Raw genomic sequence first — 27,490 nt, 5'->3', positions numbered from 1 at the left:
TATTTCTCAAGTCTTTAGAGAGCTGTTTATGGAGCCAACTCGGCTTCTTTAGGCTTTTTTCATTTTTTCTTCTCATAGGAATCATCTGTGATAGCAGTTTCAGTATTTCGCTTTTAAGAAACTTCCACCCCCCCCCTTGAACCCCCTTCTTCCTAAGTATTTGTGACCATGGGATTTTAACCAGCATAGTTCTAAGTTTGTCGAAGTTTGCCTTTCTGAAGTCCAATCTATGACTACGTATAGCTTTTCCCTTCCCTAAGACTGTAAATTCCAAAAAATACGGAGAAGAATATAAATTTAGAACAATGGGCTCTTTTTTGGAAAATAAACTATAAGATTATTAAACCAGTCAATTTTAGAGAAAACTTTTTAAAACTCTTTCACAGATGGTATATTAGTCCGGTGCAATGAATAAAATTAACCCAGCAATATCTCCCAAATGTTGGAAGTGTGGATTAGTTCCAGGCACCTTCTTCCACATATGGTGGACGTGTAAAATATCTAAGAAATTTTGGGTAAAAATACATAGAATGTTAAAGGAGATACTAAATACAGAATTGCAATTTAAACCTGAGATAGTTCTACTGTCCTTAGTTAGAAATGAAATTCCACAGGAGGATGAATATTTAATGGTATATACTTTTACGGCGGCAAGAATTGTATTTGCTAAATATTGGAGACATGAGAGATGCCCGGAACAGGATGAGGTGGTGGAAAAGATCCTACAAGCCGCAGAAATTGATATTTTATCCAATCTTATGAAAGGGATGGCGAAAATAGAAGCTGAAAAAAAAATGGGCAAAATTTTATGTTTGGTTAAAAAACTAGATCATTGGGTTTAGAAAATTCAGATATAGGTGTGATGACTTAATAATGTACTGATTGTATAACTTAGTTGAATATTTAGAGTTATTTAAAATTTGAGGATGTTTTCACAATTCTACCTCTTCTAGGGTGAACTGTGGGATAAGTATTGTGGTTATGTTTATATTTTGAATTTTTTTTAAGTTAATAACTGTAAATAGTTGGAAACTTAATTGAAATAATAAAATAGAAATTAAAAAAAAAAGACTGTAAATTCCAAAATCATATTGTCACTACTGCCCAGGGTGTCCACTATTTCCACTTCTTCAATCAATTCTTCTTTGTTGGTGAGAATCAAATCCAAGATAGCAAATCCCCTTGTTTCCTTCTTCACTTTCTGGAAAAGGAAGTGGTCAGCAAGACAAGTCAGGAATCTATTTGACCTTTCATTTTTAGCAGAGTTGGACTTCCAACAGATGTCCGGGTAATTGAAATTTACCTTTCATTTGCAGAGTTAACCAGTTAATATTACATTTTCAGAAGCACTTTTCAAGATTAATGAAAGTATGCAAACCCTGCAAGGAACTCACAAGGTAAGGATAAAGGTAGTCCCCTGTGCAAGCACCAGTCATTTCCGACTCTGGGGTGACATCTTATCACGACATTTTCATGGCAGACTTTTTACAGGGTGGTTTGCCATTGCCTTCCCCAGTCATCTACACTTTCCCCCCAGCAAGCTGGGTACTCATTTTACCAACCTCGGAAGGATGGAAGGCTGAGTCAACCTTGAGCCGGCTACCTGAACCCAGCTTTCACCAGGATTGAACTCAGGTCATGAGGAGAGAGTCTGACTGCAGTACTGCAGCTTTACCACTCTCTACCATGGGGCTCCTAAGGAACTCACAGTGGAGTAAAAATCCCACCCACCCATGCTGGTCTCAACTTCCTCCTCCTGCTTTGTTCTTCCCTATTGCTGTCTGATGGAAGGTACTTTTCTCAGTGGGGCAAAATTTTCCCATCTCCCCACTCCTGCAACAGCTCACTGCATCTCCTCGAATACTGCTCCTGGAGGAAAGTGGACCCACAGGTACTGTATAGGAATGAAATGACAGGAGTGGCGGAAAGTGACCTGGATTCAACCTAAGGAACATGTGAAATGAACAGGTTGCTTACCTGTAACTGACGATCTTCGCGTGGTCATCTGTGCATTCACACTGATGGGATATAGTGCGCCTGCACCGATCCTGACTGGTACTTTTAAAGCCTAAAAAAAAGGATTTTTGCGCCCTTCCCAGTTGGCATGCATGGTGCCTCTACCACACATGCCCACTGGGACAGGCACTAGGATCCCGCCAGTTCCTTCTCACTTTTGTAAGCCCAAAAAGAGGAAATGACAGTAGGGAAGGAGGACGGGTAATGTGAATGCACAGATGACCACTCAAAGATCATCAGTTACAGGTAAAGCAACCTGTTTATCTTCTTCGTGGTCTCTGTGCTTCACACTGATGGGAAACTAGCAAGCAAGTCAAAGACCTACCTGGAGGAGGGTGCTGGAGATCCTCAGATATGTGCTGCTTGTAATACTGCTCTGCCCACCGGAGCTCCTTTAGTGCAATGGGCATCTAGAGCATAGTGACACCCGAAGGTATGAGGGGTCGCCCATGTGGCGGGTTTGCAGATGTCTGGCAGGGGAACTCCTCTGAGGAAGGCAGTAGAGGCCGCAAGGGTCCTAGTCAAGTGGGCACGGATTGGGCCAGGAAGAGTTTTTTTATCCAACAGATAACAGAGTTTGATAGTTTCTACTATCCATTTGGACAGGCATTGTGATGAAATGCCAGCTCCCAGAGATCACGTGGCATAGGAGACGAACACGGTGGACGTCTTGCAGGCGCTCTGCATCCTATGTTGGTAAAAAGACAAGACACGTTTCACATCCAACATGTGGCGACGTCGCACTTTCAGCGATTATGGATTTGGATAGAAGATAGGTAATACTATGTCAGCAGACAGGTGGAATTCAGAGATGACTTTGGTTAAAAAGTCCAGGTCGGGGGCCAACGACACCCCTGCCTCCGAAAAGAATATGTAAGAGGGGTCGCACCGGAGGGCCTTCAATCTTCCAACCCTAGGAGAAGAAGTGATTGCCACTAGGAAACCCATGCTAATAGGTGCGGAGCACACGTTGCCATAGGTTCGAACAGTTGCAGAGTGAGGCAATTCAGTACCAACGGGAGGTCGCAGGGTGGGGCCGGGTGTCTAGTAGGTGGGAATAGTCGAATGAGGCCCTTCAGGAAATGCTTAACAGACGGATGGGTAAAAACTGAGAAGCCATCCGCTGGAGGGTGTGAAGTGGATATGGCAGCAATATAGACTCTAACAGATGTGTAACTAAGCCCTTTATCTATAAGGAACAGCAAGAAAGCAAAAATATTCACTAATGGTGAATCCATGGGAGAACTATGTACAGAGTTTATGTAGTCCAAGAAAGCTCTCCATTTGTAAGAATAGGATTTTCTTGTGGATGGCTTCCTGCTATTGAGTAATACGTGGTTCATCTGACTTCTGACTGATGCTAACGTGTTTTCCAGGCCGTCAGTTTCAAATGAGGGACATTGTAGTGAAGAAGTTGGCCCCCATGCCCTAGGAGGAGGTCCAGTTGCAGAGGGAATTGGTGAAAGGTCTTCGCTGACAGTAGAAGTAGAGAGGGGAACCAGTGTTGCCTTGGCCACCACAGAGTTATCACAATTCCCCTGGGTCTCTGTACGGCAATTTTGTGTATCACTCTGGTGATAAGGGGTAGCAGTGGGAATAGAAAAAGGTGTTTCCTGTCCCATGGAAATAGGAGACCATCTCTCAAGGATTGAGAGTTGGTCCCTGCTGTGGTACAGAATGCTTCTGTTGTGTCTGGTGGCAAACACATAGATGTTAGGGAATCTCCATTCCTGGAAGAGGGGAAGAAGATATTTCCAATTGAGTTCCCACTCGTAGAACGATGCCCTTCCCTGCTCAGAGCATCCTCTGTGACGTTTTGGATGTCCCGTAGATGTGTGGCTATCGGGTATATCTCCCAGAGCTCCATGGCTAGCTAACATAGTCTGCGAGATACCGTCCCACCTTGTTTTCTTATATAGTACAAGGCTGCAGTGTTGTCCGTGAGGACCAAGATTACGCAGCCTTTCAGGAGGTATTGGAAAGAGAGTACACTTGATTGCCAACAGTTCCAGTTCCAGTAGATTTATGTGACTGGTCCAGAGGTGAGGTTCCCAGGGAGCTCCTACACAGATGCCCTGCAGGTGCACTCCCCAACCCCAAAGGGAGGCATCCATAGTCACCGAGTTGGAGAGGGGATCTGAAAGGGAGCCCCTTGTGTTAGATTTTCTGTTGTTTCCCACCAGGATAGAGAAGTCAATACATTTGCTGGCAGAGTAAATCTCTGGCTCTGAACATGTAGTGTCAGTTTGAATGCTTTTACAAACCAGAATTGTAGTGGGCGCATGCGTAATTGTGCGTGCAGGAGCACTGTCGTGGTTGCTGTCATCATTCCTAGCAGCCTTTGAATCTGGTGGGCTGATGCATCCCCTTGATGATGAATTGTTCTGACGAGGGATACAATGGTGTGCGCCCTGTGCACGGGGAGGAAGGCTCTGCACCTGATGGAGTCCAGAATCGCCCCTACAAACTGTACCCTGGTGGAGGGGGTTAGGCAAGATTTTTTTATTTTGACCTGCAGACCTAGGTCTTGCAGACGAGTAATTGTTATCTCCAGATGATGGCTTAGAGAGGTGGGAGAGTCTGCCACCACCAGCCAATCATCTATGTATGGAAAGAGAAGGATGCCTTTGAGACAAAGGTTAGCGGCAATTACCACCATCGTCTTTGTGAATATCCTTGGGGCTGTAAAAATGCCAAAGACCCTGTTTGGGTGTCTTGCTCTCTTTGTGTCTTTGTTGTTGTTGAGGAGAGAACTTGGATTTGGAGCCATAGGAGGGCTTGGAATGGCTCTGTTGAGGTCTGAAAGACCAGGATTGTTCTGGCAGTGACTTGGTGTAAGATTTCTTTGTCCAAGGTTTGTTCCAGGTTTGGGTTTTGAACCTGGACAAAGAGGAAACCCCCAGGGTTTTGGAGGTTTTAATACTCTTGTCTAATTCCTGGAGCACCAAATCCATGGTAGAACTGAAGAGGTCTTTGCCCCCAAAGGGCAGGTCTTCTATTCAAGCCCTAGTGTCCTAAGGCAGAGCAGTGATCTTCAGCCAAGAGTGTCGGTGTAGGGTAACAGCTGTGGTGAGTGTCTTGGCAAAGACATCCAGTGAGTGTTTGGCAGCATTAATCTGCTGTTTGGCCACCAGCATCACTTCTTTCTGAAGGCATTTGATTTCCTGTCTTTTGTCTTCTGGTAGCAAAGGTAGGATGTCAGACATCTTCTCCCACAATGCATACTGGTAGCAAGCCATACAGGCTTCGTAATTGGTCGTTTTGATACTGAGAGCTCCAGCTGAGTATATCTTCCGGCCGATGGTATTGAGTTTCTTCCCCTCCTTGTCTGGGAGGGGGGGGGGGAGAAAGAGTGCGTGTGTTTGCTTTTTGAGGAGGATACTAGAACTGAGTTAGGTTTGGGGTGGTTGAAGAGAAAGGCTGCATCAGACTCCTGTGTCTTGTACATGTGGTCTGTGCATTTGGATGAGATCGGTGTGAAAGCTGGTTTTGCCTAGGGGGCCTTGGCTGCTTGGAGAAGCACTGAAGTCATTGGTAGGACTACCAGGGTCGATGCATCGTGTTGCACTATATCGAAAACTGTGTCGGTAATGATTGGCTGAGGTTGTGTGACCAGTATGGATAGTGTTTGGGCCATGCATTTCACAAAATCCCCATAAGCTCTGAGATCCTCCAAGGGAGAGACAGGGGCTTCCTCCACAATGTGTTATTGGGGGGAAGGTTCGGTATTGGAGTCCAGAGCTTCCCATTGATCAATGTCAGAGCCAGCGTCTGAGTGGGTTGAGGACGTTTCACCTTCCGAGGGTTCTGGAGGTTGTCTGGGTGCAGTTTTTGGCCTCAGTGGTTGGGCTGGAGTCTTTTTCAGCGCGGTAGTATTTGTTCCTTAGCCGGTGCTTTCAGCATCGGGGCTTCTGGAGTTTGGTGTGGGTCCCGATGACAAGAGTGGCATGAAGCTGAAGATTGAGTATCCCAGTCCAGTGGCAGTCGCGGGAGCCACGGGAATGCGGTCGGCATCAGGTAAGCCCTGTACAGATACTGACACTGTCTTTGGTCCCAGTTGGGAGGTAGGGGTGAAGGAGGTTGTTCCTCTGCTGGTTTCAGTGTCAGTGGTTCCCTTGGTTTCTCAGGCTGTCAAGGTGGAGTCTCCTTAGGGATGTCTCAAGGTGGAGTCTTTGGTTTAGGAGGCAGGTTGCTCTCCGCTCCCAACAAGATTGAGTTAGAAGTTTGCTGGGTTAAGTTGATCTTGAAGTCAGAGGTGCTGACCCTTGGGGTTTGGAGCTCCTTCTGTGTTAGCTGCCAAATCGGTGAGTTCAGAAGCCTGAGAGGCAGGAGGGTACCCGGTGTTACCACTCGGTATGAGGTAGATTGGTCAGAGTGGTCATGAGGGCTCTTTGTCACGAGCTGGGGCCAGGCCAGGCGAAGTCCAGGGGCAGTCCAAGGTCTGTAACTGGTGAGCAAGAGTGTCCAAGGTGCCAAAGCCAAATCGTCGTCCAGGTATCGTAGGTCAGAGGTTCAGAAGCCGTAGTCAGGGGGTCCAGAAGTCAAGCCAAGGTCAGGAGGTCCAAAGTCAAAAGCCGAAGTGGATGCTAGGATGTCAGGTAGATGACTAGTTGCTTCCACAAAGCCTTCTCTCAAAGCCTACAGCTATATAGCCCTCTGCTGTCTGTTGCCCATTTGGGCTAATTGCTGACTCAGAGGGCAGCCAGGATCCTGCTGGGACTCAAGCACCCTTACTCCTAGAAGGGCCAGAATCCTTTCAAAACTCAGGGCTCAGGGAGCGTCTTGCTTGTGAGCGTGCCACCCTCCTCCGATCCCTGAGGTCCTGACGAAGGCGGTCACGCACACGAGCCACCCGAGAGGGCAAGGCAGGGGGGCTTGGATCTTCTCCAGCAGGAGGCAGGGGCACTGGTGCAGGTGGCAGGGGCACAGTTTCTTCTGCAGGCTCGGCTTCTTCTGCAGGGCCCCCAGCACCCATGACAGAGTTCTTCTTGTGGCTCTTGTCTTTTGCAATTTGTGCTCTTTACCCTCCCTGCTTTTTTTGGCAGGAGTGGAGATATCCAAGTCAGTTGCCAAGACTATGTGTTTTAGCACTGATCGGTCGGCGCTGGATCAAGCTGGCATCGGGACCATCGACATGGAGAGGGTTGACGTGGTGGTGAGACCTGATTCTGCTGGGGACGCCATAGTGGGTGCGGTAAGTACGGCCTTCAGAAGAGCTGTGCGAAGCCTCGCTGCCCAGTTCTTTCGGGTCTGTCGAGAGAATTTTCACAGTGGGTGCAAGTCTCTGGTTTGTGCGCTTCCCGAGACAGAGGAGACAGAGGTCGTGAGCATCGGGTGGCAGGAGCTTGCTGCCACACTTCTTGCAGCGTTTGAAACACCCCCCCCCCAAGTTTTTCCATGCACTGATGGAAGGTTGGGAGTAGAAAGGGAAAATTTCCCTCCCTGGGTGGGGGGAGTTGCTACCGGCGAGTGTAACTCACCAAGTCCACTGTGTTGTAGGAGACGAAAAAAGAAGTCGAAAGGCAAAGCAAAGAAAATAGGCAATTGATTACCAACGAAAGGAAGAGAGATAAGCTCCTATCTGCGCAGCGGTCAGAAAGGAACTGGCAGGATCCTCGTGCCCATCCGAGTGGGCATGCATGGTAGAGGCGCCGCACACATGCCAATTGGGAAGGGCATGAAAATCATTTTTTTAGGCTTTAGAAGTACCGATAGCAGGCACACTATATCTCATCAGTGTGAAGAACAGAGACCACAAAGAAGATCAACAATATACACAATGAGCTAGATACTAAAGAACAAATACAGTATCTTTTACTTTACTACATAATTTAATAACAGGGCACACCCATTAGCATCCTGAATAACTTAACCTAGCTTTGCTAGCTCATTTGTTACTCACAGTGTTGAAAAAAATATGATCAGAAAGTTTTTTGCCTCCTTCCAGAAACAGAATTATTCAAAATCGGAAAACTTGCAGAATTTTTTCTATAAAAGATTTTAATTTCTATCCCGCCCTCCCTGCGAATGGGCCCAGGGCAGATTACAACATAAAACTATAACAATAATCAAATTAAAGCTTAAAAACATCCAGTCTAGTCAAATAAAAATGGCAGTTTAGTGAACATGAAATCTTGGGTCTGTGTCAGAGTTGTAAATTCAGATATAATCAGGTCCAAAGTTTCCCAGGTGAACTACCTCCCTGCTAATCACAGTCATGTAGAACAGTTTAGCAGTCAGGGTTTGAGCAGGAGGGGCCGAGCAGTATTGGACATTCACTCTAACCAAGACATGAAGATACACATTGCTTTATCCATTTTGCTGAGCAAAAAGTGGTTCTATGTATTTCTATTCTGAAGGGCCACTTTAGCAGCAAGTGTTTTCAATAACAAGTTTTATGTACTTTATTAAGAACAGTTAATATTGGGATACAAAAGAAATATAATGCTTCAATTTATTTTTCTTTTCACTGCCATTAATAATGCAAATTCTCCATACATTTTATATGTTTTATTTCTGTATCTGGTGTCAGGAAGTTATTCTAGCTCATAGAACTGCTGAGAAGTAAATATAACATTTTCTATCAAGTAATAAAATCAGATCCATTTTCCTTGCAGGTACTTTTCTAACATACATTTCTGATTGTGAAAGAGTGCTCCTCTTTTAAAGGTACCTTACTTGCCATTCTCCTGTCTAATCAGCAATGCTTAAGCACTTTTGCAAATTTTTCATGCGGTTTTCAAATGATCCGTTACTCTAAAAATAATAACTGAGAAATATGAGCAGTAACAACCTAATCCCAAACCTCACAACCTTCAAATTGCACAAGGAGGGTTTTTAACCTACTCACCTGCCTTGCTGATTGGACAAGCACCCCTTCTTGAAAATTATTTTAATGCTTAAAGCTTGAGCTAGATTAGATCCTGCTGATTCTATGAGGATCTGAGAGTTAAGGCCAAGAGAAGTCCATTGCTCTACTTCATAGTTTCCAATAAGGAAATTATCTTTTTGAATTTGAGATCTAAATATTAAAGGACAGTCTACTTAAGAGTTCTCTCTTGCTCTCAATCTCTCTGAGGGAAATAGAAATAAAGTTTCTTGATTTATTTTTTGTTTTATGGCCTTCCTTAAAAAGACAAATACAAAAACTTCTCTTTTCCTTAGCAGACAGTTTGTTACAAGGAAATCTGGGCTTATTTTCTGAATTCTATTTCCAAATCCTTTACTTCCGAGTGCAGACTTAATCCTGCTAATGGCATCATATGTATTCTTCTGGGTTTCGCATCACACAAAAATAGAATTTTCCCTGCCTGTCACTAGACTGAACTTGTATGAATCAGGGAAAAGGCTACTTTATTTTATGCTTGTTAAAATCTGATGTCTGATCACAATAAAGAAAATTCATAGTGTCATCCTAAGCCTGTCACAGTCAATGCACATAGAAGGACATAACACCATTGGGGAGAGGGGATAATCTCTCTCTCCCACTGCAGTCCTCTATCTCCCACTCATGCTGTTTTGGGGAGTCTCCTGTCTTCAAGGAGCAGTATCTCAAAGGTCATTTTCTGCTGTAGAGAGAGGCAAGGAAGTCGCATTACAATGATCAAAATCTCTTCTATCAGCAGAAATTACTGATTTATCAAAGCCAGTATAATGGATGGGATTTTGGTCATTGGAGGGTGATAAGCAAAACAGATGAAGTTAACAGAACAACAGTATACACAACTTAATCGTTATAGTGACAAATGACTGTATAATAAAGTGCATATAAAAAATACAAAACGTAATTCATTAAATTTCTTCCACAAGGAGTCCCTTTGTACAAGCTGTCGACTTTAAAAAGTCCTGCTTCGATTGTAACTCTTCCAGCAAAGGGTGCTCCATAAATTTTCAGAACTATAATACAAAATATGAAAATTATGTCCTCTTACAGAAAAGGTGCTGTGATCTCAGCTCCAATACATTTATATCTAACCACAATACTCACAAGACGTCCCCATTCAACGCTGCTCACTGTTGATCTTTCCAGTGTGTTGCTTACTGCTAAACTATGATAATGAAACAATATTAAAACAAGGCATAAGCCACTTCAAAGGAGACATAAAATTTTACTCCCTTTCTCAGAATGATACCTACTGTTTTTTAAGATAGTGCGGGAATGTAACTTCTCCAGGAGGATTCCAAATTGACATAATGCTCAAGGCAAACTGCTGCCACCACCCAAACCTTCTTAAAGCTGTAATCAACAACACCTGTTCTTACATAGGAGAGGTCACTAACATACTTACACACATACCCTTATACAATAATATCACAATGCTCATACAAAAAATCATTTTCCAATTCCATAATATTACAAAACCAAAAAATTATAAAATCAGCCATGTTACAGTCATTTTTCAAATGTAGTTTTTACAAAAAACAAGAATAATCAAGACTACTGTTCAAGCCATATGGTATGACTGAACTTAATCTGTGGATCCAGAAACATTCTTCTCTAAGTAAATGAGTTGCCACATCCTCAGGGTCATCCTGCAGTTCGTATTTATACAATACAAAGGATCTAAAACGATCATAAGAATGATTCCCCCGGAAATGGCTCACAAGAGGTGCGTCCATAAATGAATTTTTAATTCTACTACGGTGTTCCAAAATTCTCACTCTCGCTGGATGAGTGATATTTCCAATGTAGGGGAGCCCACATCCACATTGGATTAAAGAAATGACATTTTTTTGTGGCACAGGTAGAGAAATGATTCAAAACAACAGGTGCACCTCCATCAATGTGAATGTGGGCTCCCCTGCATTGGAAATACCACTCATCTAGTGAGAGTGAGAATTTTGGAACACCACAGTAGAATTAAGAATTCAGTTATGGACACACCTCTCGCGAGCCATTTCCAGGAAAAAAATCATTCTTATGATAGTTTTAGATTCTTTTTATTGTATAAATACGAACCGCGGGGTGACTCTGAGGATATGGCAACCCACTTACTTAGAGAAGAATGTTTATGGAGCCACAGATTAAATTCAGTCATACCATATGGCTTGAACAGTAGTCTTGATTATTCTTGTTTTTTGTAAAAACTACATTTGAAAAATGACTGTAACATGGCTGATTTTGTAATATTATGGTTTTGTAATATTATGGAATTGGGAAATGATTTTTTGTATGAGCATTGTGATATTATTGTATAAGAGCATGTGTGTAAGTATGATAGTGACCTCTCCTATGTAAGAACAGGTGTTGTTGATTACAGCTTTAAGAAGGTTTGGGTGGTGGCAGCAGTTTGTCTTGAGCCGCTTTAGAGCATTATGCCAATTTGGAATTCTCCTGGAGAAGTTACATTCCCACACTATCTTAAAAAACAGTAGGTATCAATCTGAGAAAGGGAGTAAAATTTTATGTCTCCGTTGAAGTGGCTTATGCCTTGTTTTATTATTGTTTCATTATCATAGTTTAGCAGTAAGCAACACACTGGAAAGATCAACAGTGAGTGGCATTGAATGGCAATGTCTTGTGAGTATTGTGGTTAGATATAAAGTGTATTGGAGCTGAGATCACAACAGCTTTTCTATAAGAGGATGTACGGTAATTTTCATATTTTGTACTATAGTTTTGAAAATTTATGGAGCACATCAGCGGCATACTAAATAAAGCTGCCCATTAGTCCTTTTCATTTGTTAGCGCTTTCTGTGTATTATAGTATGAAACAGTCATCATCCCATACCAGTTCTGGAGGCTTCTTACCCTTTAACTTATTGCTAGATTTTGAAAAAAAAGTTACAGAAGGTAGTATTTTAGAAGAACCACCAAACATTCTCCTAGATGGAGAACTCTATGGTATTCAGTAAATTACCATCTTGATGGTTCTAGAGTGGAGCAATCTCCACAAATGGGAAGGGAGTCAGGGTTGCTAGCCTTTTTTGGTGACTCCAGATGATGGGATTCTTCCACAAATATTCGGACCTGTCCTAAAGCAATCCAAACCCACACCCCACACACACACTACAGAACTCACTAAAAAGCTCCAAATAGCCATTAGGAAAACAGAAAACAAAACTGGGGGGGGGGGGACAAGAACAAAGAGAGATAGGTACCCCTCAGCAGGCTCAAACTAACTAAACCTGCAACTTCAGAGGTCTCCCCAAGGTTCTTCCTCCAGGACTCCCAACAAGGACAAATTACATTGACTCAACCTACGCTCACCAGGAAGGACAATTCACAGTATGTGAACAAACTCTCCATTCTGCAGTGGTCCAAAGTGGGGCAGTTTTCACTAATGGAATATTTTAAAAACTATCCCTGCATAGATAAGCTGACGTCATTCTGTCAGAGCCTGCTGAAAGACACTTTTACCAAAACGATGCATTGGCCAGTGCCACTTTATCAGTATGATAATAGCATATGAATTTATCCATAATTGTGTGCACAGACTATTTTAGGTTTGAATGAAAAACTGAGACTATTTGACTGAGTCCTTATTAAACATTATTGGAAAATAATCTTTTAGTTTAGGACAAACCTAAAATCATTTCCCAATTTAAAATATTCCAAAAACCACAGATAGTTTTATAAAAGTAACTTACAACAGTAGATTAATACATGGTTTCCAAAACTTAAACTTTTTTTTTTAAACTTACTTATCTAGAACATGTGGATCTTCAGGGCTTTTATTTTCATATTCTAAAAGTTCAAGAAAGCTCTGCATATACCTGAAAGATAGGAACAGAACACTTAACAAAGAACTATTCAAGGAGAAACCACAAAAAAACATGCATTTTCTAAAGAAACAAGATACAAGATTTTGTTTGTCTTTTAATTAAAAATAGCCCTGAAGCTCTGGAGTTCATGGAATCTACAAAGACTGTGGACTAGAGCAGGATCTGCGGGATAACAATTCTTTGATGTGAACTGGCTGCAGCTGTGAATGCAGAAGAAAACAAAGTGTCCACATAGAAGAGTTTCCTCCATGATTAATTTCTCAGTTACCCTCCTCATAGCTGTGATCCTTCCCCCATCACCAGAGGGACACTTGATGTTTCTAAAAAAACAAACAAACATCAGATAGTTGCTATATTGTTATAGCACCGTAATGCTAGCAATTATTTTAAAAACTGGCAAAAAGCCAGGTAGTGGTATATGGGATGGTGGCCACCACAATAATATAGTGTTGGTGTAGTCAGGAGGTTAAAAAATGCACACCTTCCTGTTTACACCCTGTGTAAATTTCATCCTCTTCATTTATTTATGGTAAATCAAAATGTTGTCATAGCTTTCTTGATGCATGTCTTCAACAGTTACAACAGTGCAGGTTATTAAACTGATATTTAAAGCATCTCCAACCAAATGGTCAACTAATCTGTTCTTTTGTTTTATCCCCTCTGCAGTTTCCTCCTACTGCTTAACATACTGGTAAACTCTTTAAAAATAGCAGAACATAACAAAAGAGGAAGAACAAGAGATCTGTTTCACAAGATCCAATAATCAAAGAGAAATTTAAAACACAGTTAAGTATGCTGAAAGATCAACATGGAAATATATTAAATAGGACAAATTAAAGAAAAGACTGGAAAAATAGACTGAAAAATTATACAGAAGAGATAAAAGGAGAACATATTATTTCCAAGAAGAATCTTTTGAAGAACCTACAGTTTTAGAAAGTATTAACACATAATTATTTAACAATATAATGCAGATAAGTATAAGTAACTGTACCCTACCTTCTCCCAACCCACTCATGAATGAAGTGTCCCTAGGTTCAGCTGTGAAACAGTGGTACATATACTAGAGTAGGAAAGTCTGAAACAATGGGTGGATAAGAAAAGAGAATGAAAAGAGGAGCTACCAGGAAAGAAGAAGGAGCCACTATAGTTGTCTAAGCTGCAAAGCTGATCTTGCTTGCCTAATCACAGATTCATACCAATTCCCTTTACCTACCAGCTCTGGACTAGTTTAACTGATGGTCTATTCAGCAAGTTGTCAGGCAATAAATTTACTTCTCTCATGGTATTAGCAAGCCGTACAGGAAGTTCTTTTCGCAGAAACATATAAGATGTTTTCTCACATGCATTATCACGCCCTTTGGAAAGAAAAAAAGAGATTAATTGAAAGGGATTCTACTTTAGATTTTATTGTTTGAAACAGAAATTACAAGTATGGTGAAAAACGTATTGCATACCGTATTACACTGTATCAGCAAAACTGTGTATGTCTTATTTTATTTTTATTTATTTACAATATTTCTATACTTCCTTTACGCACAATTATGGGCTCAAGGTGCTTTACAATAACCACAAAAACTAAGACAAGGAAGAACATACACACACCATTTGAACATCAGAGCAAAATCAAGTCAGTGGAAATGCCTGTAACATTTCATATATACTGTTAACCTGGAACTCCAAAGGGTTCCTCCTGTCTATAAGGTGAGAGCAATGAAAAGAATCAAAACTAACCTCCCTCATTTTACACTTGTGCACATCAATTTTGTTACCTTTAGATGAAAAATATTTGTCATTTGCTGCATCCCAAGTATGATTCAAATGTCATCCTGTAAAAAGTTTCATTCCTACAAAAAGGGGAAAGATGGTTTCCCAAAAGGGGCACTTGATTCCCATAAACTGTTCCACTATTTCCACCGAATTTTGCTGTTTATATGCCTGATTGGCAGTTTCTCTAATTATGACACCAGATTCAACTTTCCTTTTCCTATCTATTCAGTCCTCAACTAATGATTGGAAATAATAATAGAATGAAGGGGGACTGAACTGAGTCCAGGCAAAATAGGAGAAGTGATGGCCAATAGTTCTCTATAATCTGTGGGAGTCTTTCCACTCCTGAGAATGGTCTGTAGTTTAATAGAACTCCTGGATTTGTAGGTTGTGTCTAGAAATACTTTACAATAGGTTCCTGTTATACAGGCTACATTTTTCAGTGGAAGGATAGTTGACAGCCCACTCTCAACACACTTTAAAGAACAAAAAGTCAGGCCTCGGATTCAGCAGGAGCTCACAGGAGCACAGCTCCTGAACCTTTCTGAGGGTTCCCCCTCCTCCTCCCCGCCTTGTCCACTGAATAGTAGGTACAGTTGCAGAACAATCACTGGATGAGCTCCACCACTTATTTTTCTACAAAGCGACCCCTGCAAAAAATAAAACGCTCTATAAAGCTACAAAACGCTGCTGCCTGCTGCTTTCTAAGGACTGTAAATGGAAGAATAGTTAACCAGCTTCTTGACATTCATATGGCTACTGCAAAACATAGAAGCTTGGTGTTTATGTCAAATGTCAGTTTTCATCTTAATGGCCCAGATATAAAATCCTCTAATTTAAGATCTTGTTAGAGAGGCCTTGGGTCCTCTCTAGTAGCTGTTGTAAGTTCTTCACTATTGTTACCTCTATCTTATGGAATTCTTTTCAGTTTGAAACCATCCTACAGGCTCTAGAAGTAAAACAAGTATTTTGGGTTTAAAAACAAAAACAAAAACACTAATATGTTAAATAGAGTTCCAAAAAGAGCAGCTACCGCTAGAAGCAAGACTCCCTCAGCACTATGTATCTAAATTGAATTTAAAATTGTGCAAGTGTCATGGCTTTCCTCAAGGATTCCACAAACTATAGTTTTAAGAAAGGACTATACATCTCTCAGGAGGGAAGGCAGTATGGTATAACTCAATCTCTACAGATTCTGGAAGCTAAGCAGGTGCTTGGATGGTAAATTGGTACTTGGATGAGAAACCACCAAGGAAGGCTCTGCAGCAGTGTTCCCTCTAAACTGAGTTAGTGTGTTAGCTCACAGTTTTTAAGCCTCTGGCTCACACATCTTTGTCTTAGCTCAGGAAAAATGGCCCCAGAGCAAAGTAATTTATGCAGTAGCTCACAATTTTATTGCCAGTACTTCAAAACTTTATTCCAGTAACTCACAAAGTAGAATTTTTGCTTACAAGACTCCACAGTTTAGAGGGAACATTGCTCTGCAGAAGAAGGCAATGACACCCCACCTCTGCTTCTCACTTGTGTAGAAAGTTCCTTGTTGGGTCACCAGAAGTCAATTGTGACTCGACCACACTTACTTATGTACATAAGAATTCTTTCACTGCAGTGATAAATGGTTCCCAATGAGGGAGTAGAGACAGAAACAGGAGCACTAGAAGAATACAAGTACACAAAGAGAGAAAGTAATGGTTGTGTCTATTTTGAGTTCTAGTATGACAGAGTACTCTCCCTTCATCTGACTGCCTTGTTAAGACCCTCTACTCACACAGGGTTGCCAAGTCAGGGTTGGGAAATTCCTGGAGATTTTGGGGGTAAAACCAGAGTTCGGGGAGGAAGGGACCTCTACAGGATATAGTGCTACAGAGCCCTCATTCCAAAGCAGCCACTTTCTCAGGGGGAACTGACTCCTGTAATCTGTAATTTCAGGAGAGCTCCTGGAGGTTGGCAGCCCTATTCAGTCCACCTATGCTGAAACCACAGCAGAGCTGCTGCTTTTCTACCTCATGATAAACCTCATGAAGTCATGTGGAAGGAGCCCACACTGAGACCCTTCTTCATGTCAATATTAATGCATTTCACAAAAAGTCAACATGTATAGGGAGAGGCCACAGTGTGTTTCCCTACAGTGTCATCCACAGCAACTTGTGAATAATACTGGAAGGAGCAGTTCTACAGCAACTTCTATTCTATTAGAACAATGTTAATGCTGGGCCTAAAATATCTATGCAGGATCTGATCCTTATGCTAGCCAACAATCATTATGCCATGAGTGCTTATGAATTCACAATGATTTTGCACTAACTTTAAACAATATATGCTCATTAATCTTTGCATTTTCTGCAAAATAAATCAATTGTGATAATGTAGCTCAAATCTCTGGATGCCCTCACCCAGTGGTTTCATGTACATGTTGAAGAGCCCAAGGGACAAGATGGAACCTTGGCCACAAGCCAAAGGGTTGAGCAGCAGTTCCCTAGCACCTCCTTCTGATATCTTCCCTCCAGGCAGGACTAGAACCAACACAGAATGGTGCCTCCCAATCCCAGCCCAAAGAGAAAGTCCAGAAAGATAGCAAGATCAATGGTATCCAGGAGAAACAATGGGTTGCACACTGGAAGATGGATAGAGGAAGTGCAAGTCATCCACCAAGGCAACCAAGGCTATTTCCGTCCCATAACTAGGTCGAAATCCAGACTAGAAGGGACTAAACAATTTGTCTCATTTAATAAAGCTTAGAGTTGTCCAGCCACTACGTGTTCAATCGCCTTCCAAATGAATAGAACATTTGAGACTGGTTGATCTTGACTGCCATCTGCTGGGTCCAGGGTAGGCTTTCTTAGAAGTGGACAAACCACAGACTGTTTCAAGGCTGGGGCAACCATCCCCTCTCTAAATGAAGCATTAATTACTTCTCAAACCCAGTCAGCCATCCCCCACCCCAGAAGATTTAAGTAACCAGGAAGGGCCAGCTTTATATAAACAGGTGGTAGGCCCAAGGATCCTGTCCACGTCCTCAGACTGAACAAACTGAAAATAAGCTCTCTTCACATATAATACCATACTCCCACATCTCTTTTTTTGCTCTTGAACAGCCCGCCCTCAAATAGCAGTATCCCGCTCATTCTACATATTCCTGAGACACTTATTTCAGTATCCTCATAACAGCAGTTCGGATTAGAATCCACTGCATACATTAATCAGACCCTCAGTCCACCAAAGTCAGCACCATCAAAGTCAGTACCATCTATTCAGACTGGAAACTCCTCTTCAGAGTGTCAGGCAGAGAGGTCTTTCACATCACCTTGTATCTAATCCTTTGTACCGGAGTAGCTGCAGACTGAACCTGGGACCTTCTGCATGCCAAGCAGATGCCCTACCAGCCTGAAGGCATCAGCAGGCTCATGTATACAACTATGTACAACAATCCTGACACAAGCTATTGTGGTACAGTTATTGACACTGGGATGGGAGGCAGAATATGTTTACAAGGTAAACCACAGATAATAAAAATCTGCTGAACAAATGACCTCTATGTTGAGGTGGGCTGGTCCCACTGACATCAGTGAAAACAAAGTACTGAACTGCATACTCATTTCTCAATTATTTCAGTGAGACTTTGTGGGCTAACTTTTACCACACTACACCCTTACTCTATGAATACTTTCCAGCATTCAAAAATTCAGGCACTCAGTAAAGCAGCTTCAGGTTTTTCTGGTCAAGGCTTATTCACTAGTATTTTAAAACAACTTGGCTATTCTAGACAGCGCCCAGCAGACATTTATGCTTCAAACTAGAGACTACACATATTTTCATTTTTTTCATTCCCTCCCTAAGAGCAGACAACTCCACAGTAATATTCAAAAAGGCCAGGTAAACTCACAGACCTGTGTTTTACCTGTAATGAGCTGTCAGTATTCCACTTTAGGCAAGAGAAAGATTGCAAATGTGTTCATCGTGGTCACAAAAGACAACCGCCTGCAAAATGAACAAGTGCTGCAAGGTACTGATTAAGTTATGTTCATGCAGCCCAGGAAATAATGTTAAAAGCATTGCTATGCATATAATAACTAAGATTTGCAATTTGAAAAATCCTTAAGTGTAGTGCAACTGGCACAATCAAGGTCATACTTTTTAAGGCAGTCCCATTATAATCAGTTCAACAGCACATCATTCAGCATCTGTTCACAGATAATGTACATTGGCAGGATAGAGCCCAATCAGTTCCCCCCCCTTAAGTATCCAGTTTTTCTTGCTCCTTTAATGCATGCCTGACAATGGCTTGTTATAGCTTAGTAATTTTTTTGTTTTAGATATGATCATGCAAGTATTTTATTGATGCATGCATTTACCTGTTCACCCGCATATATGTACATATTATTTCTGCCAAAAATCTTTTTGTCAAGAATTAGTAAATGATGTAAAATGGAAGCACTATTCTACTATGTAATTAATCTGCGAGAAGCTTTCTCAACAACCAGAACTGTCTGCAATAATTTTCTCTACTTTTCTGGCACAGCTGACTTGCAACTCAACAAGGTTACCCAATTTGTTGAATTAGGGAAGCCATTTCTGATTATGAGAAGCAGCAAAATTTCCATTACAGTTATCTGAACCACTTATATGGCAAAAGATTACGATTTCTCTCCACTAGAATTTCAGGTCTTCCAACAAACCCTACCAGGTCGCCATAAGTCGTCTGCGACTTGACAGCACTTTCTTCCACCACCAAACTGAGAGAACAGTTCTGGCACTTCCAAAGCAGGATCACCACAGAGGACAAAAGTAGCCCTGGCCTGAGAACAACAAGATTAGCTCAGACACAGGACCATGTATAAAGCATTACAAATCCACCAGTCTCTACAACATAAGAGAAGCCATATTGGATCAGGTCAATGGTCCATCTCGTACAACACTCTGTGTCACACAGTGGTCCATCAGTGGGGCCAGGACACTAGAAGCCCTCCCACTGTTGCCCCCCTCCCAGCACCAGAATACAGAGCATCACTGCCCCGGACAGAGAGTTCCAACAATACGCTGTGGCTAACAGCCACTGACAGATTTCTGCTCCATATGTTTATCCAACCCCCCTCTTCAAGCTGTCTATGTTTGCAACTGCAGCCACCTCCTATGGCAGTGAATTCTATGTGTTAATCACCCTTTGGGTGAAGAAGTACTTCCTTTTATCCTTTCTAACCTGACTGCTCAGCAATTTCATTGAGTATCCACGAGTTCTTGTAGTGTGAGAAAGGGAGAAAAGTGCTTCTTTCTCTACCTTCTCTATTCCATGCATAATCTTGTAAACCTCGCTCATCTCACCCCTTAGTCGATGTTTCTCCAAGCTAACGAACCCCAAGTGTTTTAATCTTTCTTCAAAGAAAAAGTGTTCCAACCCTTTAATCATTCTAGTTGCCCTTTTCTGCACTTTTTCCAATGCTATAATATCTTTTATTTAGATGCAGTGACCAGAATTGTACACAGTACTCCAAATGAGGCCACACCATCGATTTATACAGGGGCATTATGATACTGACTGATTTGTTTTCAATATTCTTCCTAATAATTTCTAGCATAACATTGGCCTTTTTTTTACTGCAGTTGCACACTGTCTCAACATTTTCAGTGAGTTATCTACCATGACCCCAAGATCTCTCTCTTGGTCAGTCTCTGCCAGTTCACAACCCACCGACTTGTATTTATAATTAGGATTTTTGGCCCAAATGTGCATTACTTTGCACTTGGGCATGTTGATGCCTACTCACCCAGTCTTGGCAGATCCCTTTGGAGTGCCTCACAATCTTCTCTGGTTCTCACCACCCTAAACAATTTAGTGTCATCTGCAAACTTAGCCAATTCACTGCTTACTCCCAACTCCAAATCATTAATGAACAAGTTAGAAAGCATCAGATCTAGTACTGAGCCCTGTGGTACCCCACTGCTTACCATCCTCCACTGAGAAAATTGCCCATTTATACTCACTCTCTGTTTCCTATTCGTTAGCCAGTTTTTGATCCACAAGAGGAATTGTCTTTTTACCCCATGACTCTTGAACTTACTTAGGAGCCTTTGATGAGGAACTTTATCAAAAGCTTTCTGGAAGCCAAGGTAAACAACATCTATTGGGTCCCCTTTGTCCACATGTTTGTTCACCCCCTCAAAGAACTCTAACAGGTTAGTAAGACAAGATCTTCCCTTACAGAACCCATGTTGAGTCTTCCTCAATAACTTTTGTTCATCAATGTACCTACTAATTCTTCCTTTAATAACGGTTTCCATCAACTTTCCCGGTATTGAACTCAGACTGACTGGCCTGTAATTTCCCAGATCTCCTCTGCAACCCTTTTTAAAGATGGGGGTGACATTAGCTACCCTCCAGTCCTCAGGAACAGAGGAAGATTTTAATGGAAGATTACGTATTTTTGTGAGGAGATCCACAAGTTCACCTTTGAGTTCTTTCAGAACTGTTGAATGTTTGCCATCCAGGCCTGGTGACTTATCAGTTTTTAAATTGTCTATCAGTTGTAGGATCTCCTCTCTCGTCACCTCAATCTGACTCAGATCTTTCAACACCCCTCCCAAAATCAGTAGTTTTGGAGTGGGCAATCTTCCACAGTGAAGATGGAGGCAAAAAATGCATTCAGCTTCTCAGCCATTTCCTTATTATCCTTCAGTAATTCTTTTACCTGTTGGTCATCCAAGGGCCCCACTGCCTTCCTGGCTGGTTTCCTGCTTCTAATGTATTTGAAGACATTTTTATTGTTGGTCTTTATAGTTTTTGCAATATGCTCCTCATAGTCCCTTTTTGCCTGCCTGATCACAGACTTGCATTTTATTTGCCGCAGCCTGTGTTCCCTTTTATTAACCTCACGTGGACTAGCTTTCCACTACTTAAAGGAATCCTTCTTACCTTTTACAGCTTCCATTACTTTGTTTGTTAACCATGCAGGTCTTTTTCTATACCTATTTGTGCCTTTCCAGACTTGCGGTATATATTTTATCTGACCCTCTAGAATTGTAGTTTTAAATAGTCTCCAAGCTTCCCCAAGGGTTTTGATCCTATTTACCTTTCATTTCAGTATCCTCTTCATATGCCTCCTCAACTCAGAAAAGTTACCCCTTTTAAAGTTAAAAGTGGTTGTGTTGGTCTTTTTGGGCAACTTCCTATTTATACAAATGGTGAAATCAACAATATTATGGTCACTGCTCCCAAGCGGTGCAATCACTTTTACATCTCTCACCAGGTCTTGGGCATTACTAGGACCAAGTCCAGGATTGCCTCGAATTCTCCTACCTTCTCAATCTTACTGGACTGTATACCCTCGCTGACATACCCCACTTCCAACCCTTCACTCCCTATCCTTCCAATAAAATTTACATGCAGGAATCATGGTGTCCCACTGATTCTCCTCATTCCACCAAGTTTCTGAAATACCTACAATGTCTATATTTCCCCCCAACACTAAGCATTCCAAATCCCCAATTTTACCTCAGACACTTCCAACATTTGTGCATTTGTATATAAACATCTATAATTTCCCAGGCAAGTTAGGCCTGCAACCTTCCTCCGACTGCCTCGAGACTTTGCCAGGCAGTCCATACTGCTTATCACCGTGTCTCAGTGGACAACTCTAATCCACTGCCTTGTAGAAAGGTAACAGCTAACCCATCATCTCTTTGAGATAAGTAATCCTGAACCAGAGACATTTCATCTCCTGCAAGCTTTCCCCCAAGATTCAGTTTAAAAACTGCTCTGCCACCTTTTTGATTTTAAGCGCCAGCAAGGGATTTAACTGGTCCTCAGAGATACCCTTTCTCTGTGAAAACAATTATTAACCCTGATTTAATGGGCTTCCTTTTTTCACTGGACAATGTGCTATGATTGTCCCACCAGGTTGGCTGCATTTATTTTAAATGTTTATTTGAAGTATTTGTATTCCACTTTATTTTTCCTTAGATTCAAGGCAACTAACAATGCAACATGTAGTAAGGACACAGATATATTATAAATATTGACAAAAACTACACAGATTTAAAAACATGTAACAAAACCTGCTCTCTACCAAATACTTTCTGAAACAGAACTGGCTTGCAATATTTCTTAAATACAGCCAGTGAATGTGCCCTCTGCACCTACTCTGGTGGATCATTACACAGAATTTAGCCTACCAGAGATAGCCCATTGACGTAGTTCTTCCTATGCAGACAACGCTAAGAGAGCGCGCCACAAGGAGATGGCTGTTTGACGGATGGCACTGGGGAATATACCAGGTGTTGCAGTTCAATAAGTATGAGGGTTCTGGCTTTAACGGTAATAACCAGCACTCTGAATTGGGCCTGGAAACAAACAGGCAACCTGCACAATTCATGTAGCATCCTTACCACCATATTTTGAAGTTATCTCTGTTAAGTCCTGTAGGAGAACACTTCAGCCTTCCAGAACATTCACTGGTGACCTCAAAGTAGCTGTTTTATTACAAAGGAATTTCAGAAACAGATGTGAATTGGAGATTGCTGAATTACAAGTTATTACAAAACTCAGAACAATAGAACCTCCAAGACTTAACAGAGATATCGGCTTCTTATCTCACGACACATGCTAAGTCACCCAGTTCTCAATTATACCCAGAAATCAAACTTTGTTGGTCGTAAAGGAGCCAATGGACGCAAATTTACTTCTCACATCTGTTGTTAAAGACAGGTTGCTTACGTGTAACTGTAGATCTTCGAGTGGTCATCTGTGCATTCACACTCATGGGATAGTGCGCCTGCGCTGATCCCCGAATCGGTATCTGAAAAGCCCGGGATTTTTTCGCGCTCGGCGCCACTGGGCATGCGCAGGCGTCCCAATGCGCATGCCCACCGGCGCCAGCGCGGGGATCCCGCCAGTTCCTTTCTGACCGCTGCGCTAGAGAGGTTCCCTTTCTGTTTCTCCGGTCGGTGAGAGTACCTTTTTCTCTCGTTTTAGCCCGTTTGCCTTTGTAAATAGTTAGTTAGTCTTTAGTATTAGTTAGTGATAGTTAGTAAAAAAAAAAAAAAGCGTTTTTCTTTGTCCGGCGGACTGCCCTTTGGGGTATTCCGCTTTCGCTTTTCCCCCGCCTTTCTCTCAGGCGTTTCTGAGCAGAAAGAAATTGTTTTCGTGCGACTGCTTATGGAAAGTCGCTGGGGGTTTTTCAAGCGCTGCCGTGCTTGCGGGAAGAAGATTGCCCCTCCGGGCAACTTTATTATCCTTTATTATCTGGATACCAATTTGCTGCTATTTACAAGTCTTACCTAATGCGTTACTCCAATCTTAGCTGTATTTATTGTTCAGTTAGTTCAGTTAGTTAGGCATCTTGACTCTAATAAGCTCTTCCTGACAACTAACTCCCCCTACCTATATGTAATATTTGAGGGAATCAATAAATCTGAAGTATACATACTAAGGCCTTTTCTGCATTTGTGTTTACCACAGCTCTCACCTCCTTCACGCCATAAAATTGCTTCTATATTCACTCGCGCGCTCATCTCACTCTCCCAACAGATTTTTTAATCCTTCCATATTCTTTCCCAAGCATCCTGCTGTCACTCAGCTGAATCTCTGTAGTTTCCAGGAGTGGTTTTTCAGAGTATTTCCCTCTCCTCCTTTTAGTTCACTTCCAAGTCTTTAAAAGCAGACACATTTCCTCAGACTTCCCCCCCCCCTTGCAGGCCAGTTGGTCTCTCCTTATTGGTCATCTTTGCACTAGGCATGTCTTTTGAAATAGGAGATTAGGAAAGTATTTGTCTTTGTCTGACTTGTTTGTAGATAATAGCCAGTTAAGATACAGTGCTATTTTTAATTTTTAAAAATTTTAAAAATGCAAATTAACCATGTGCCGGAATTGTATTTGTTAAATATCTGTAGACAAAGCTTGCCTCTTTCTAAATTGAAACTGTTATTGTATATAGTTACCACAGCTAGAATTTTGTATGCTAAATATTGGAAAAATGGGAAAACTCCCAATAGAGAGGAATTTATCAACAAATTGTTGGCAGCCGCAGAATCTGACCTAATGTCCACAAGATTAAGAAATGGCAATGTGCAAAAATGTCAAGAGGAATGGGACCCTATTTATATATGGGTTAAAAGCAGAGGTGTCGGATCGGAGTAACCATGGGGTTTTTCCCCCTTTGCCTTTTTTGATGCTTAACTCTCTCCATCTCCCAGTGTGTATGGTTGGGTAGATGTCAGTTGTTAGATGTTAGATGTTAGTTTGCAGTTGATTGTTTGTATCTATCTTGTTTGTGGTTTGTGAGAGATGATTGTTTATGTATTCTCTGTCTATTTTTATTTTATTTCTTTGTCTTTTCTTTTATTTGTATTATTTCTTCTTAATAAAACTTTAAAATTTAAAAAAAAAAGATACAGTGCTATTAACAACAAGATTAATTCTCCTTTTGGGCAGTTTTTTTTTTGGGGGGGGGGAGGTTTCCTTTTAAATTGACTCTGACCACAAACATTTCAAACGTGAGGATAGTGCAGCCTGTTCTATAAAAAAAAGCTGGTCCATCTCAACATCTGATCTTCCCCTTTTGTAATCTGATTTCCAAATAACAATGGGGGGGGGGGACTACGGCTGCAAAGCATTGATGTCTCCACCTCTCTCCTTTTGAACTGCCTCCACCAAGTACACAGCAGCCTCCCTGGCCAACTGGTCAGCATCTCCTCTCACTAAACCGTTAAAGCAGTTCCTGCCAGTGATTTTTTTTTTCTCCAGCAGCCAGCCATCCCTGATTAGTGTTAAACTCTTTGACTACTGATAATGCGGGAGAGGGAAGAACACTAATGGCGCACCACAGTAAATTCAGCTGGAAGAATCTCTTATTTCAAAAGACACGCCCAGTGTGAAACTAACCAATCAGGAGATACCAATCCCACAACACTACCCAGTGTTTCTCATTGGTATGCAGAATATATATGCCACGATTCTCAAAAGAAATCAGAGGGAGAGAGGGAAAGATGTAGAATGCAGGCACAGTAAATTCCAGCCAACTCAACTTCAGTGAAAATCAGAAGTAAGCTCTGTATGCAAAAAGGGCCTAAATCTCTCCATTCTAACTTGTACCCAGAACTGAACGTTATGTGACTTGTACAGGGGTGGCCAGACTGTGGCTCAGGAGCCACTTGTGGCTCTTTCACTGCTCTTTCAGGGAGTGAACCTGAAACTGTATGAACTGTTTGAAATGTTTTAATGATTTTATTGTACCTTTATCTTAACATTATCTTGTTTTAATTGCTATTAGCCGCCCTGAGTCTGTTAGGAGAGGGTGGGATATACATGTAATAAAATAAAATAAAAATAAATAAAATAATAAATTCTGCGGCTCTCAAAGCCCCCACTGCCCCATCTGCTGGCTTGGAGAAGGCATCTGTCTCTTTAAATCACTTCTCTAGCCATGGGCTTGAAGAATGCACTTAAAGTTGTTTTCTTTCCACTCTCCCTCCCCATCTATTTTCCTTCTTTCCTGTCGTTTGCATATGCCCTCAGGGGATGTGACATATGCAAATGAGTTATGCTAATGAGCTTCTACAGCTCTTTTTCCACAAAATGATCCCTGATTCTAAGTGGCACTTCCTGACAGCAACCCCCTCATAAGTAAGGCCTGAGGAAACTGTTCCAATGTTCCAACGTATCTGATGAAGTATGCTTGCACACAAAAGCTTATACTGTGAATAAGACATTAAGCCACTAGACTCAAACCTCACTCAATAGATCTGTTAGCCCTCACTGTGCCAAGAGACTCCTTTTTGGGTTTGCTGCAGAAGATTAACACAGCTATCTTTCTTAAATTAAGGTCTGAAACTGGTCTGAAAACCCTAGTAAGGAAGTAATTTTATTAGAGCCAACCACAGTTAACAATGGTGTTGATGCATTAACTGCAAATAAAGTGAGTATGCAGGGAATTCCCTCCTGAAAAGAACATAGATGCATGCGAGGGGAGACAGAAGACATGCATGAAGACAGAAAACTGTTCCTAGTAGTAGTGATTAGGAACAGCAGTTTAGACATTAATGACTGTGTATTGCGTAATTCTGAAGGGACAGCACATTTACACAGTTATACAAGCTGTACTCACTACTTTACATTGCAGCCAAGTATCATTTCTTCAGTGTTGTCACATGAAAAGATATACTTAAATATTTACAAAATATGAGGGGATGTACTCACTTCTGTGACATACTGTAGGTTAGGCTGAGAGTATGTGACAGGACCAAGGTCATCCAGCAAACTACCATAGCATAGCAGGGGCTTGAACCTGGGTTTCTCAGATCACAGCCCAAAGCCAGCTCTCAAGTAAGGCGCAATACTGTTAAGGGAGTCCTTATCAGTAGCGTACAAGGATTATTTTTGCTCTCTCTGAATCACCGTACTTGTCAAGGGCACAGCAAAGGAGAGCCAGTCACTCAGATTGTATGTTTACAGTCTTCTTTCAAAAGCAGCATGAGCACAAAGCTCAAATGAAGAGTAGTTTTGTGGCTTCAGCTTAGATAGCATATTTGACCAACATATTACACTGCACAAAACAACTGGTACAACTTGATTGCTCCACCCCAAGAAATTAAATAGCATGGTGCAGAGAATTGGATTAGGTGACCCTGGAAGTCCTTTCCAACACTCACTCTCTGATTTCAGATTTTTCTGCAAACCTGCGGCGTTTTGCCAGTTTGTTGAAAGATCCATCTTGTCTGTTTGTGGTTATGGCAGCCAGTGCACCATAGGCACGCCATATATTATGGAATAAATAGATATACTGAATTTGTTTATTTTCTTCATTTATAACTTGCCTTTAAAATTAAGTGTTTGTACGTGACAAGTGCAAAAGCAAGTATTAGAGGACAGATGCATCACTGCATAACATGCTGTTCAGCCTTAAGGGTGCAAAGGCAACACTGACCTGAAAGAATTAATCAGATTCATTTATCTACAATGCACGCTTGACATCATGACTTGCAACAGGC

At 41.7% G+C, this 27,490-nt stretch overlaps 1 protein-coding gene across 1 annotated transcript in view; it reads right to left on the bottom strand.

The window, feature by feature from the left end:
* The window catches only part of PDK3 (pyruvate dehydrogenase kinase 3), an 86,850-nt gene that overhangs the window by 33,798 nt on the left and 25,562 nt on the right, over nt 1–27,490 (bottom strand). The window contains exons 2-3 of the mRNA XM_060234088.1: nt 13,958–14,099; nt 12,661–12,732 (exon numbers count right to left, since the gene is read on the bottom strand). Coding sequence (XP_060090071.1) covers nt 12,661–12,732; nt 13,958–14,099 — 214 coding nt within the window. The remainder of the gene's footprint in view (nt 1–12,660; nt 12,733–13,957; nt 14,100–27,490) is intronic.

Source organism: Heteronotia binoei, chromosome 3 (assembly GCF_032191835.1).
Source record: "Heteronotia binoei isolate CCM8104 ecotype False Entrance Well chromosome 3, APGP_CSIRO_Hbin_v1, whole genome shotgun sequence".
NCBI classification, from domain to species: Eukaryota; Metazoa; Chordata; class Lepidosauria; order Squamata; family Gekkonidae; genus Heteronotia; species Heteronotia binoei.
The sequence above is the reverse complement of the archived record's forward strand: the minus strand, read 5'-3'. Positions and strand labels throughout refer to the sequence as shown.